This window comes from Biomphalaria glabrata, chromosome 4 (genome assembly GCF_947242115.1).
Source record: "Biomphalaria glabrata chromosome 4, xgBioGlab47.1, whole genome shotgun sequence".
Classification (NCBI taxonomy): Eukaryota; Metazoa; Mollusca; class Gastropoda; family Planorbidae; genus Biomphalaria; species Biomphalaria glabrata.
In genome coordinates, this window is record NC_074714.1 from 30,583,346 (window position 1) to 30,596,654 (window position 13,309).

General features: G+C 36.3%; 1 protein-coding gene across 6 annotated transcripts in view; it reads right to left on the minus strand.

The window, feature by feature from the left end:
• Positions 1-13: 13 nt before the first annotated feature.
• Positions 14-13,309, minus strand: part of LOC106064033 (trichohyalin-like) — a 58,764-nt gene continuing 45,468 nt past the window's right edge. For all 6 annotated transcript variants that reach the window (XM_056026416.1, XM_056026415.1, XM_056026420.1 and 3 more), the window contains 4 exons: positions 12,939-13,124; positions 12,462-12,640; positions 11,945-12,117; positions 14-3,394 (listed from right to left, as the gene is read on the minus strand). In XM_056026416.1, the coding sequence (XP_055882391.1) occupies positions 3,273-3,394; positions 11,945-12,117; positions 12,462-12,640; positions 12,939-13,124 (660 nt within the window). In that variant the 3' untranslated portion in view covers positions 14-3,272. The remainder of the gene's footprint in view (positions 3,395-11,944; positions 12,118-12,461; positions 12,641-12,938; positions 13,125-13,309) is intronic.

A 13,309-nucleotide genomic window follows, 5' to 3' on the forward strand; every position in this document is an offset into this window, starting at 1 on the left:
ACACATAGAACACTGAAGTTAGAATACTTGTCTTTAATATGATATTGTGATATTACAAAGACTTGAATACACTTGGTGACACTCTGAACGCTACATACATGAGCATACTATAAGCAACTATAGAAAATTGTCTCAACTCTAAAGATACACTTTTTACTTCTCTGTTATTAACTGTTCAACTACTTTCTAAAATTCAAGATTTCTATTCACACAGTACTAATGTCTGAAAGTCTAGATTTCCATTCTTCAGTACTAATCTCAGAAAGTCTAGATTTCTAATTACTCAGTATTAATGATTGGAATGGACCTTTACAAGTCAGCTATTATTTAATCACTAGAGAAGTTTATTTTATAATCCAAGTATCTATAATTACAGTACAGCTAATTACAATACTACTAGAAGCCAAAATTCGTACAGTCATTTAGTAATCAAAGTTTCTAAAAGAATAATTTTTAAAGAAAAATATGAGATGGAAAATATTTCCTCAAATTAATTCTTAGTACAAATCTTGCTAGACAGAGAATTAGTTTGTAAGAAAAAGATGGATAATAAAATTAAAGTGCTGAAAATAAAATTCAGTCTGGCTAGTGGTTAGCTGTTTCATATGATAAAAATTAGGAGTAGTTTGATAAGAATGGTATAAGAGTTACCTCACACATCTTAGCTGATTTCATTTTCTTTAAATGTTATTATTATTTTAATTATTTTTATGATTTTTTAATAAAAAGTAACATTAACAATTAATCAACAAGGCTAAAAAAAATAAAAATGCTGTATATTATAACGTTTAATACATTGTCAGACTTGTGCTTGTTATCAGTACATTAGTATTAACTAAAAAAAAAAGAAATGTAAAGGAGCATTAAAATCAATAAGACAATTTTTATTTCAGAATGATTAGAAGTAATAGAATAAGTAGAATTTTATTAGTTAATAACTAAAATTGTAAGGTTGTCTATAAATAATTATTTATAGAAATTAACACCATTTCACTCAGCTCAATAAAACTTTGAGGAATATTTCTCAGATTTTTGCAGTGGTCATAAATATTGTGTCCCTCAAACCTGGGCCTTAAATTCTTATTTCAATTGCCCCTTTCTTTTACATATTAGAATAAATATCCATGTATTTCTGTGAGTTAGCTTGCAATGCATCATTTCCTAAATATGTGAATCCAATAGAAGGGGATGGCAATAACCACTCATTTATCTAGTTCAATCTTTTCTTGATTGCATGTTGTCTAGCAACAGAATAATGTACTATAATACCAAATATTCAAGTTTCTTAATATAGATAGAACCTTTTGAAATATCAACGTCAAATTTGTATAAGCTACACAAAAATAATTATGGACGGATTAGTACATAAGTAAGAACCAGAAAAATAACATGTGAAGTACAGGTATCATATATCAGATCTTTGTGTATTTATTAACCATGTATAGTTAAATAAAAAAACAATTAACTTTGATATGGAAGGCTTAATAATAAACTGTATATTATGTTAAAGTAAAAACAACAACACACATATATATATCTATATTGATATATGCAATGGACGGTAAAAACAAAACTTAAGATTGACACTTATCAATGTCAACTTATAGTGATTGTAAAAAAAATTATTAATAATATTGACACAGATTAGCTATTAATTCTATTTCAGAATATACTTGTTTCTTTGTTCTTTTGATATTCTATAAAAAAATTTTAGGAAAATATTTGTACATACGATGATATTGTTGCACAAAATAAGTTTCCACACATTTTAATGTGGGATATTTATCACCAATCAATTCACCATTAACTGCATTCATTCTTACCCCACTTAAGACAAAGCCTTATTATGGTAAGCCTCAAGAATCAAATGTTACAACTCAAAGTTACACACCATTTAAAAAACAGTGTGCTATCCAAAACTGGAAAAAACACAATTCTGCTCAGGTAGAGAAGCAATGCATAACAAGAAGAGAGAAATGTCACACATGTGTTCTATTGAGATATTTAGAAACAGAAGTATTCTATAAGCTGTTCAAAGGGCTGTCATGGAGGAATAACTGTTCTGAAGTTAAGTAATTAACAACATTTATTCTACTAGACATTTAAATTTTTATAAATCTAAAAAAGAAATTCAAAATTCTTTGTGATTTGATATTTTTTTTATATTGGGCTTGTATGTTTCTATCTTCCCACCAAGAGGTAGATATTGTGCTGTTCAATGAGCACTCTATTAAGTACCACTTACTAGACTATTTCATGTCTACAGACTGAACTAACATACTGGTGTTCAATGAGCACTCTATTAAGTACCACTTACTACACTATTTCATTTCTACAGACTGAACTAACATACTGCTGTTCAATGAGCACTCTATTAAGTACCACTTACTAGACTATTTCATGTCTACAGACTGAACTAACATACTGCTGTTCAATGAGCACTCTATTAAGTACCACTTACTACACTATTTCATGTCTACAGACTGAACTAACATACTGGTGTTCAATGAGCACTCTATTAAGTACCACTTACTACACTATTTCATGTCTACAGACTGAACTAACATACTGGTGTTCAATGAGCACTCTATTAAGTACCACTTACTACACTATTTCATGTCTACAGACTGAACTAACATACTGCTGTTCAATGAGCACTCTATTAAGTACCACTTACTACACTATTTCATGTCTACAGACTGAACTAACATACTGCTGTTCAATGAGCACTCTATTAAGTACCACTTACTAGACTATTTCATTTCTACAGACTGAACTAACATACTGCTGTTCAATGAGCACTCTATTAAGTACCACTGACTATTTCATTTCTACAGACTGAACTAACATACTGGTGTTCAATGAGCACTCTATTAAGTACCACTTACTAGACTATTTCATGTCTACAGACTGAACTAACATACTGGTGCAACGTTTTGAACAAGCAATCAATTGTCTAGTGATTAAAAACCCAGATTGGAAATTGATAGGGAGATAATTATGCACATCTCACGTTTCCAAACCAACACATTTTTTAATCGAAAAAAGAAAATAAAAAAATGTGTTAGGTATGACATTATACTATTTATAATTGTGTAGCGACTTGCTGTACAGCTTCACATGCAAACTGACCAATCAGTTTACATTCAATTTATTGTTCTTCTCTGTGTATATGTCAAGTGATGTAAACTAGTCATGTGATACTATCTAGTCAAGTCAATTTATACACTAAGTTTGACAGCTAAAAAAATATATTGTGTATTGTGTTTCTATCAAACACAATATTTCCTCTTTAAGATCTCAAAGTAATCACTGCTGGACTGAGTGAGTGAGGAAGTAAATCTGTCAGTTTCACTGGTTGGTCTGACGAAAGCTTTCTTGTAGTCATGTGGAGCTGAAAACAAAACTCAATTTCAGCATTAAAGAAAACTGAATTTTAAAAAAAAAATTTACTAGAATGTTAATAAATAAAAAAAAAAATTGATAATTAAAATATAGCAAATAAAATAAGAAAATACGATAATCAAGAAAACACACAATTCTTTCATTTGAACACACTCTTACACTCTTTCCTGGCTAGTCTAGGTAACCATCAAGCCAGAATAGGTTATTTGACAGGAGCTTTGGGCATTGCCTTCAACAATAAGATAATGAATCAGCACTAACAAAAGGTCTTAACCCTAATACAGCTTATCTTAAAGTCCAAAGATTAAGGAGGAGTGCATTATTTTCATGAGGCTTTGGAGACTTAGATGTGATCTACATATTGTTTTGCCACATCCAGTAAAGACAGCCAGTGTTAGGTTTAAGTTCTCTTTTTGCCTCTCTGTCTGTCCTAAACAGTAGATTTCCATTTGGTTTCAAATATGTATTCTGCGACCTATGTAAGAAATCTCCAGCTATCTTGTTTGGAATCCCTCTACTAGGTGCTCTCTTCTGTCAGCTAAAGCAAGCAAGTTTGTGCCTGAGCTTCTCTTTAAAGTGCTCTCTTATGCCGACTACCTTTTAGCTCATCAAATAAGAGTGCCTTTGGCATACAGTTGTACTCTGTACAGGAAATGTGCCCTGTGCAGTGTAGCTGCAGTCCCTCTACACTGTCCATGGAGGCATGCTGGCTGAGTGGTTAAAGCGCTTGGCTTTCAAACCAGGGGTCCTGGATTCAAATCCTGATGAAGACTGGGATCTTACTTACGCCTCTGAGTCCACCCAGCTCTAATGGGTACCTGACATTAGTTGGGGAAAGTAAAGGTGGTTGGTCGTTGTGCTAACCACAAGACACCATCATTAACCATGGGCCAGAGAAACAGATAACCTTTACATCATCTGCCCCATAGATCACATGGTCTAAAAGGGAAACTTTTTTTTTTTGTACTACACTGTCCCTACTGACGTTTTTCCTGATCATTGCTATTTGCAGATCTTGCCTTGTGCCCATGTACAGGCATCTATGGTGAAAGCATCAAAAAGTCTTAGTTGCTTCTTTCTGTATAGTAGCCATGTCTAAGATCTATACAGAAGGGTACTGTTGAGAGAACTGCTGATTTTTGTTGGCAGATGGATCAATGGTGGTCACAAAGCTTCTCTATGCCAACAATTGTGTACTACTTGCTCATACTGAACCTGAGCTTTGACTCACTGCCAACCAATTTGCATTTGATGTCACTTGCTAGGTTTTAACAATCAACCTCAGAAAAAAAAAATCATGTTTCAGAAATCTCAATAAAATCTACTTGGCCTCACTGATCACTGTGAATTAAGGCTTTAGATCACTTAACATATCTAGGAAACACATTATGTAATGATGTATCTCTTTTGAGAGAAATATGTCTAAGGCTAGAAGCACTTTTAAACACCTTCAAATAAAGAAAGTGGTGGAATAAATGGCTTCATCTCCCAAACAAAAGGCTAGAGACAATGAAAGTAGAATATGAATGACCAGTTTTTCTGAGACTAGATTACAAATACATTTTACTTCACTAATTGCACCTAGATTCAAACATTAAAACTCTAACCACATGACACCATGGGCCTGAGAAACAGATGGCCTTTTCATCATCTGCCACATCATCATTATCAAACTCCATTTGAATGAGGGCCTGAGAGGCTCAAATCTTCTCTTGCAAAATCCCTGGACAGAAACCCTGCTGCAAACATGTCACAATACAGATCGAGAATTTTTGGTATCCCAGACCTGTCGAGATGGAGCAAGTCTGGGGCAGTCCAACAGCAAGTCTGGGGCAGTCCAACAGCAAGTCTGGGGCAGTCCAACAGCAAGTCTGGGGCAGTCCAACAGAATATGACACATGGTTTCCCCTTCTTATCCCCAAGGGCACAACGTGAATCAAATTTTGGCCATAGCTGTGAGAAATATGAGCCAACAGGACAATGGCCTGTCAAGCTTGCTCAGGCTTGGACAGCCTTCACCACGCCGACCCATCAGTATATGCAAAAATGGCACTGGGCTTGAAGGCATTTATGGTCTCCAGTGCTAGAATTTGAAGGTCGTTAGATGAACGACTTAGTGGCATTATGGTCTACTAGTTTCAAGCGTATGTCTGGAGTCATTGGGCGACACCAATGGTGAAGGGGATGAAAGCGTTGAATGTTTTGTCGGTCAGATAGTCTAGTGGCATGGTGCATAAAAGACTGCATCTTAATAGTCTGCTGCATCTCCAACCATCCACTAGTTTTCTAGCTGGGAGATATTCATCCAGCCTTTTCTATCGCTCAAAGCAAGTCAGTATTGACCTTTCCCTCTTAAGGTTTAGTGTACCTACATTAACCATTATTTCAGCGGCATTTACTGGGCTTGTCCTAAAGGTTCCATAGACAAATCTTAGTGCTTGGGACTGTATTTTATCAAGTTGTTCAAGAGCTGTCATAGAGCCATAAATTTGCACAGGTAGGCTGTAGTCTATCTGTGATCGGTCCTAAATACAGGGATCGGAGCATGTCTGCTCGGGCTCCCCACTTCGTGAATGCCAGCTTCCGCACAATTCAAAGTTTCCCTGAGGCCTTTCTTACAACATCCTGGATGTGCTCACACATTTTTAGTTTGCGATCTAAAGTTACACAAAGGTACTTGGGTAGCTTTTCCATGCTGAGAGCCACTCCGTTGAGCGAGAGCTGAAAAGGTTGCCCGAGAATGTCAGTCCCGAGCGTGAACAGAGAATAGACAGTCTTGGAGGTGTTTATTTCTAGCCTCCATTTTTGTGTGTATGAGCAGAGCGTATGGAGAACTTCTTGCAACACTTTTGTATTTAGGTTGCGCTCCTTCTGGGTTTCCAAATGACAATATCATCAGCACATAGCAGCTTTTGGCAATTTAGCTGAGCCGGTAGGTCATTTATGAAGGCCGTGAAAAGGACGCATGACAGGACGGAACCCTGGGGGAGACCGTGCTCGAGGTTCATTTCCCCTGAGACTTCTCCGCACATCCTGGTTCTTATTGTACGCTCTTGTAGGAAGTCTCTAATCCAGTAATATATCCGTCCCTGCTCCCCCACGGCTCTTACCTTATGAAGCAAACCAGACCGCCATACTTTATCATATGCCTGTTTGGTTCCCGGTCATTTCATCCCCGGTCACTTCATCCCCGGTCACTTCATCCCTGGTCACTTCATCCCTGGTCATTTCATCCCCGGTCACTTAATCCCCGGTCATTTCATCCCCTGGTCACTTCATCCCCCAGTCACTTCATCCCCCGGTCACTTCATCCCCGGTCATTTCATCCCCTGGTCACTTCATCCCCGGTCATTTCATCCCCTGATATTTTCATCGTCTGATCATTTTTATCTGTAATTGTAATTTTAAAAATCATGAAATGAGCAATATTTAATATATTCATTTTTTATTTAAATGACAAAATTGTAACACGTTAATGTTTAAAAGGAATTAAAGCAAAACTTATACAGGCGACATGATATCACGAGGATGGGTGAACTCCGCCTTTATTAGAAAAAATAAAACCTTATTTCAAGGCTAAAAATGACCGCCCATTTTCAAAAAAAAAAAAAAGAGCGATTGAAAAATAAAATAAAGTGAAACATGGTCGTACTTTCACCACACCTTGGCCTTTGATGATAAGTTATCAGCGGCATGATCATAATTATTGAAATCGCACTTCTATCTCTCAAAAGATTTCCACTACTTGCACTACACCTTGGTCTTTGATGATAAGTTATCAGCGGCATGATCATAATTATTCTAATCGCACTTCTATCTCTCAAAAGATTTCCACTACTTGCACTACACCTTGGCCTTTGATGATAAGTTATCAGCGGCATGATCATAATTATTCTAATCGCACTTCTATCTCTCAAATGATTTTTTACTACTTCCGCCAAACCTTGGCCTTCGATCCGGATAATATTATGATATTACAACCCCCACATCCAATAGAAGCGCTATAGCTAAGTACACATCCAGATTTACCATATAATATAAGATTTCTCATTAAGAAAACAAAGTGGAAGAGGAAACACTATAAACGCATTAGTAACAAGTCATGAAATGTCAAAAAGCATTCTACACAATCATATTTATATATAAAATATTTAATTGGGGATGAAATGACCGGGGATGAAATGACGGGGATGAAGTGACCTGGCTTTTCTTCTGCCAGCTTTGTTCTCTTTTCCTCAGCATTTTGTGCGCCAGTTCTCACAGCGCGACGCCATGATGCTCTGTCATGTGCTTCTGTCTCCCAGGTGGCTGGATTTATGCTGAACGCTTTCAGAAAAGCTTTGAGGGTGTCCCTTAAGCGTTTTCTTTGCCTTGTGAGCGCTTTCCGTTCCTTAATTGGCCATTGTTTTATGGATGCGGCGGTCTTCCATTTTGCATATGTGTCCTGCACATCGCAGCTAGGACTGTATCAGGATTGTGTGGATACTTTGCAGGCCCGCTTTTTGAAGGACTACAGAATTTGGTATTTTTTCTTGCCATTTGACATTCAATATTTTTATTAGACATGTCATATGGATTTTTTTTTTGGATGCATTCTGCATAATGTCCACGTTTCTGAGGCATAGAGCAATGTAGGGAGGATGACAGCTTGATAGTTCCCTAGCTTTGTGTTTGTGGTGATACCTCGTCTGTTCCAGACATTTTAAGACAGTTTGCCATAGGATGCACTGGCCTTGGTGATAGCAGGTCAATTTCATTATCGATCTTTCTGTTTCTGGAGAGTGTGCTGCCAAGATAGGTGAATCTGTCCACTGCATGTATATCATGTCCATTTATCTTGATGCTTGGATCCGAGTATGCTTTCCCTGGATCGGGCAAATATAAGACTTCAGTCTTTTTTGTGTTAATGGTAAGGCCAAAGTCTGAGCATGCTCTTGAGAAGTCACTGCCAATGATAGCGCCCTACTAGCACACAATGAACATGATCTCCAGATCGCGGTCAATGAATTTGCATACGCTGCCGCCTCTTTCGGTCTATCTAGTGGGAAGTCAAAAAGAGGAAAATTCGCAATCTCTATATAAACAAGGAATACTGCAGCGCCAAGAATGTGAACATCAGGAATAAATTTGTGACCCTAACATTGAACTTATGTGTGTCACACTTAGGCCTTACTACTTGCCTAGAGAATTCACACTGGTGTGTGTTATTGTTGTGTACATACCACCGACGGCTGACACAGTGACTGCGTCGGAAATAATTTTTGATGTGCTTCACAATGTAGAATCAAAACACCCAGACTCTGTTTGTATCGTAAATGGAGATTTCAACAACCTAAATATTGACAACACACTGCCAAACTATTGCCAGTATGTCTCCCTCCCCCACAAGGCAGGGTAGAACGCTCAACAAATGCTACGTAAACATTAAGCAGGCTTACAAATGTAAAAGTTTGTTCCCACTTGGAGAAACTAACCATACCCTAATCCATCTTATACCTAATTACAAATCTACTCTTAAAACTACAAAGAGAGTAATAAAAACGGTCAATATGTGGTCTGAAGAGGCTGTAGAAAAACTACGAGGATTCATTGAGAAAACTTTTCTCAAACTGGGAAATCTTCATTGAGAACTGTCCAGACATAAACGAACTAACAGAAACTGTGAACTCGTATTTATTATTCTGCGAGGAGTCAACTATTCCAACAAAAACAATACAAGTCTATGGAAACAATAAGCCCTGGATGACCAAAAAAATCAAACATCTTATTATTGAAAAGAAAATAAAGTATAAGGCAAGCAATGAAGGGTTTACAAATGCTAAAAATTCACTAAAAAAAGCAATAATTGAAGGAAAAAAAACATACAAAGAAAAACTTGAGAATTTCTTTGGAAATAATAACTCAAAAGTATGCTGGGAAGGATTAAAGAAAATAACAGGCTGCGCCTCAAGACGAGAACGACTTTCAGTGGATGATGAGGAGAAACTCGCCAACGAACGAAATTATTTTTATTCTCGTTTAGATAAAGAAGATTTTGTTGACCTACAAAAAGAAATTTTCAACACTCTGACCAAAGAAAAACAAGAACCTTACGTCAATTTTGTAACGGAAGATGAGGTGACCTTGTTATTTAAAAGAATAAACGTAACAAAAGCTTCTGGACCAGATAAAATTAGTGGCAAGCTGATCAAGCTATGTGCGGAACAAATCTCTATTATCTTCTCTCACATCTTTAACCACTCGTTGCGAACGTGCGTAATTCCAAACATCTGGAAAACTTCAGAGATCGTACCAGTACCAAAGAAGCCAAAAAATAGATAGCTTAAATGATTTCCGCCCAGTAGCACTAACATCTATTGTTATGAAATGTTTTGAAAAATATGTGCTTAAAAACTTGTAGCAAAAGTCAGTAACAGCCTAGACCCTCACCAATTAGCATATAAAGCAGCTAGGGTCTATTGCTTATGGACCAGCTTTATAAGCATCTAGATACACCCAAAACATATGCACGAGTGCTCTTTGTAGATTTCTCCTCGGCTTTCAATACCATACAGCCACATCTAATGATAAACAAACTGAGTAACTTAAATGTAAGCCCTTACTTACAAGCTTGGGTTCTAAACTTTTTAACCCAATGGCCCCAGTAAGTTAAAGTCAACAACACCAAATCTTCAACTCGAGTACTATGTACGGGTGCTCCACAAGGTTGTGTACTTTCTCCTGTACTGTACACTCTTTACACTAATGACATAAGAAGCATCTATGACTCAGTTAAACTCCATTCGCTGATGATACTGCCATAGTCGATCTTATTTCAGAAGACGAAACTCAGTATCGAAGCTCGATAGAAGAGTTTACAAACTGGTGCACTGACAACTTTCTAGAACTGAATGTCACAAAAACTAAAGAACTTATTATAGATTTCAGAAAGAAAAAACAAACTATACATGAACTGCAAATAAACACTACATCTATAGAACAAGTAAAGGCATATAAATATCTAGGCGTTATCATTAATAACAATCTCTCATGGGAAGACCATCTTGGAACTCTGACAAAGAAAACAGCCCAGCGACTTTTTTTTTATACAAACTCAATAGCTTTAAACTAAATAAGAAGATCCTAAATACTTTTTACGGCGCGACTATACAAAAATCTGCTAACATACGGAATAACTTGTTGGCAAGGCAACGCTTCATCTAACCTGTTGCGCAGTCTAGAAACCATCATAAAAAATTAATCAACATTACCACATTTAAAGGAACTTTTTGAACAAAAGTGTCCAAGGAAAATCAAAAAAATCTTGGAAGACAACGGCCACCCGCTCCATCAGAACTATGTCAGGTCGTCGCGAAGTGGGCGACTACTATCAATCAAAAAAAGAACAGAGCGATACAAAAACTCGTTCGTACCTCACTCGGTCAGACTATATCAACGCCACTCGTTGATCAGGAAACGTGAATAGGACCAAGATGCTTGTGTGTAGTCGCTGAATGAACTCTTTATGTTGTGTCTGTTGTATTTATGTGTATGTTTCTGTTGTCTTGTCTTTTTATGAGAAAATAGTCCTTGCAATCACAACAAATTTCCATAAGGATCAATAAAGCAGTCTTAGTCTTATAAACCTCGGGAAAACAGAATCATGTTCCAGAAGTCACCTAATAAAACCTACTTAGCCCCAAACATCACCGTAAATGGACAGCCCCTTAACGTGGTAGACCACTTCACATATCTAGGAAGTATAATAGCAAATGACGCCTCACTTTCAAGGGAAGTTGATAACCATCTGGCCAGGGCTAGTAGTGCTTTTGGACGCCTTCAGGCGAGAGTTTGGAGCAACAAATTGCTCTGCCTGCCTACAAAAATCAATGTCTACCAGGCGGTGGTTCACTCAACCCTTCTATATGGCTCTGAGAGATGGGTATTATACAGAAAGCTACTAAGATGTCTTTCCAAACGCCCGTGCGGACAGTATACGCTGGGCAGGGCACGTATCCAGTATGGGGGACAAACGTATGCCAAAAGCAGTCTTTTTTGGTGAGCTAAAAGGTGGTTCACATAACAGAGGTGCCCCACAGAAATGCTTTAAAGACCAGCTTAGGCACCAACTTGCCTTAGCTGACATAGAAGAGAGCACCTCGTTGCATGCAGCCTCAGAACGAGACAGCTGGAGGTCACTCACAAAGGCCGCAGGAAATACATTTAAGACCAAAAGAAAATCCGCTTCCGAGGACAAATGCAGATGGCAAAAATAAAATCTTAATCGACCACCAATGGACAACAGTTATGCTTGCCCTGGATGTAGCAAAATATGTAGATCACAGCTGGGGCTGTGTAGCCACGGGAAATACTGCATTCCTCATTAATCTTCAGACTCGAAGACAAGCCTTATTAAAACATTAAAAGTAATCATCCTTTTATTAAGACTCAAAAATCATCTTTTACTCTCCAAACATTTAAGTAGCCAAAATGTAATAAATCTAGATTAAAAGTATCTATGGATCACTAACTTTGCATTGTACTACTCACAAAAACTTACCTGCTTCTAAATGTTTAGCAATACTGCGATCCAGCTCAGCTTGGATTTTACTAGACAGTTCATCATCATGAAATCCATTCACTCTGCTGAATTCAAAACCATTGTTGCTTAAAACAGAACTATTCAAATTTCCTATACTTCCTGTAAGTCTGTTGCGATGATGGCGCTCATTGCTGTACAGAAAATATAGAAATAGGTAATGCTAAGTATTGACTGAATGTTTTCATATAGATCTATGTGTACATAAAGCTAATGTAACAAATGAGAATATCTAACAGATTAATTGAATTAAAATTGCAATTTTTGTAAAGCAATGGAAAAAAGGTTTTAAAAAAAAAGAAAATAGTTATATAATTCTTTTTTTTAAACTATGTTTAGTCAACATGTTTTTATCAATTTCATTATTGTTATTAGTAGTAAATCAGACTAATTTTAGTATCAAGTTGTCTATAACACTCTTGGAATCTATTTTAAACTGGAAGTCGCCATCAAACAAGGAAAGAAATGTGGAACTTACGTGAGTTTGGATTGTAAACTAAAACTTTTCTCAGTGGCCAGTTGAAGCTGATCACTAACACGAATTCTCCACTTCATCTCTGATTCATAAAGTTCTCTGAAACGTTTGGCTTCCATTTCCTTCGTCTCCCTCTGAGCAACAGCTTGTTCATATTTAATGCGCAAATTATTCATTTCTTCCTGTATAAATACACATTGCATATTTTTCTCAATGTGTTGATGTGTATCATTCAATTTTTCATTACTAACATGTACAAAAATTTATTCAAGAACATTATATTATTTATATCAAGAACATTATATTATTTATATCTAGTATCCATCAATCTCTTATTGCTGAACTATCAATTCCATGCAAGTCTATCCTAATTTATAAAACTGTTAGTTCATTTGCTTAACAATAAGGTTACCAGGTGACTAATGACAATTAGTATTTCTAACCTCAAGTTTTCTAAAGACAGTCAACATAATATCTAACCTCCAGTTTTCTTTTATCAAACACTAAGTTTGTCTCTAGATCTGCTCTAGAAGTATCAAGTCTTTCACGTAGCTGGGACTGAGATTCTAAAAATTTGTTGACATCACTTAGTTTTCTGTTCAGCTCCTTACGATATTTTGCTTCCAGTTGAGTTTTGATGTCATCAATATTTTCTTTTGCATGAATCTAATTAAGCATATAATAAATGGATTTTGTTTTGAAATCCTATTTTAAAGTGAAAAATGATTTAAATAATTTAATTTTATTCAGAGAAACTTAACTATAATTTTATTTATATAATTTCATATCTACAACTTAAAGATAAAACCATGTAAAGAACAAGATATAATTAACTTAAATGGCATAAACCA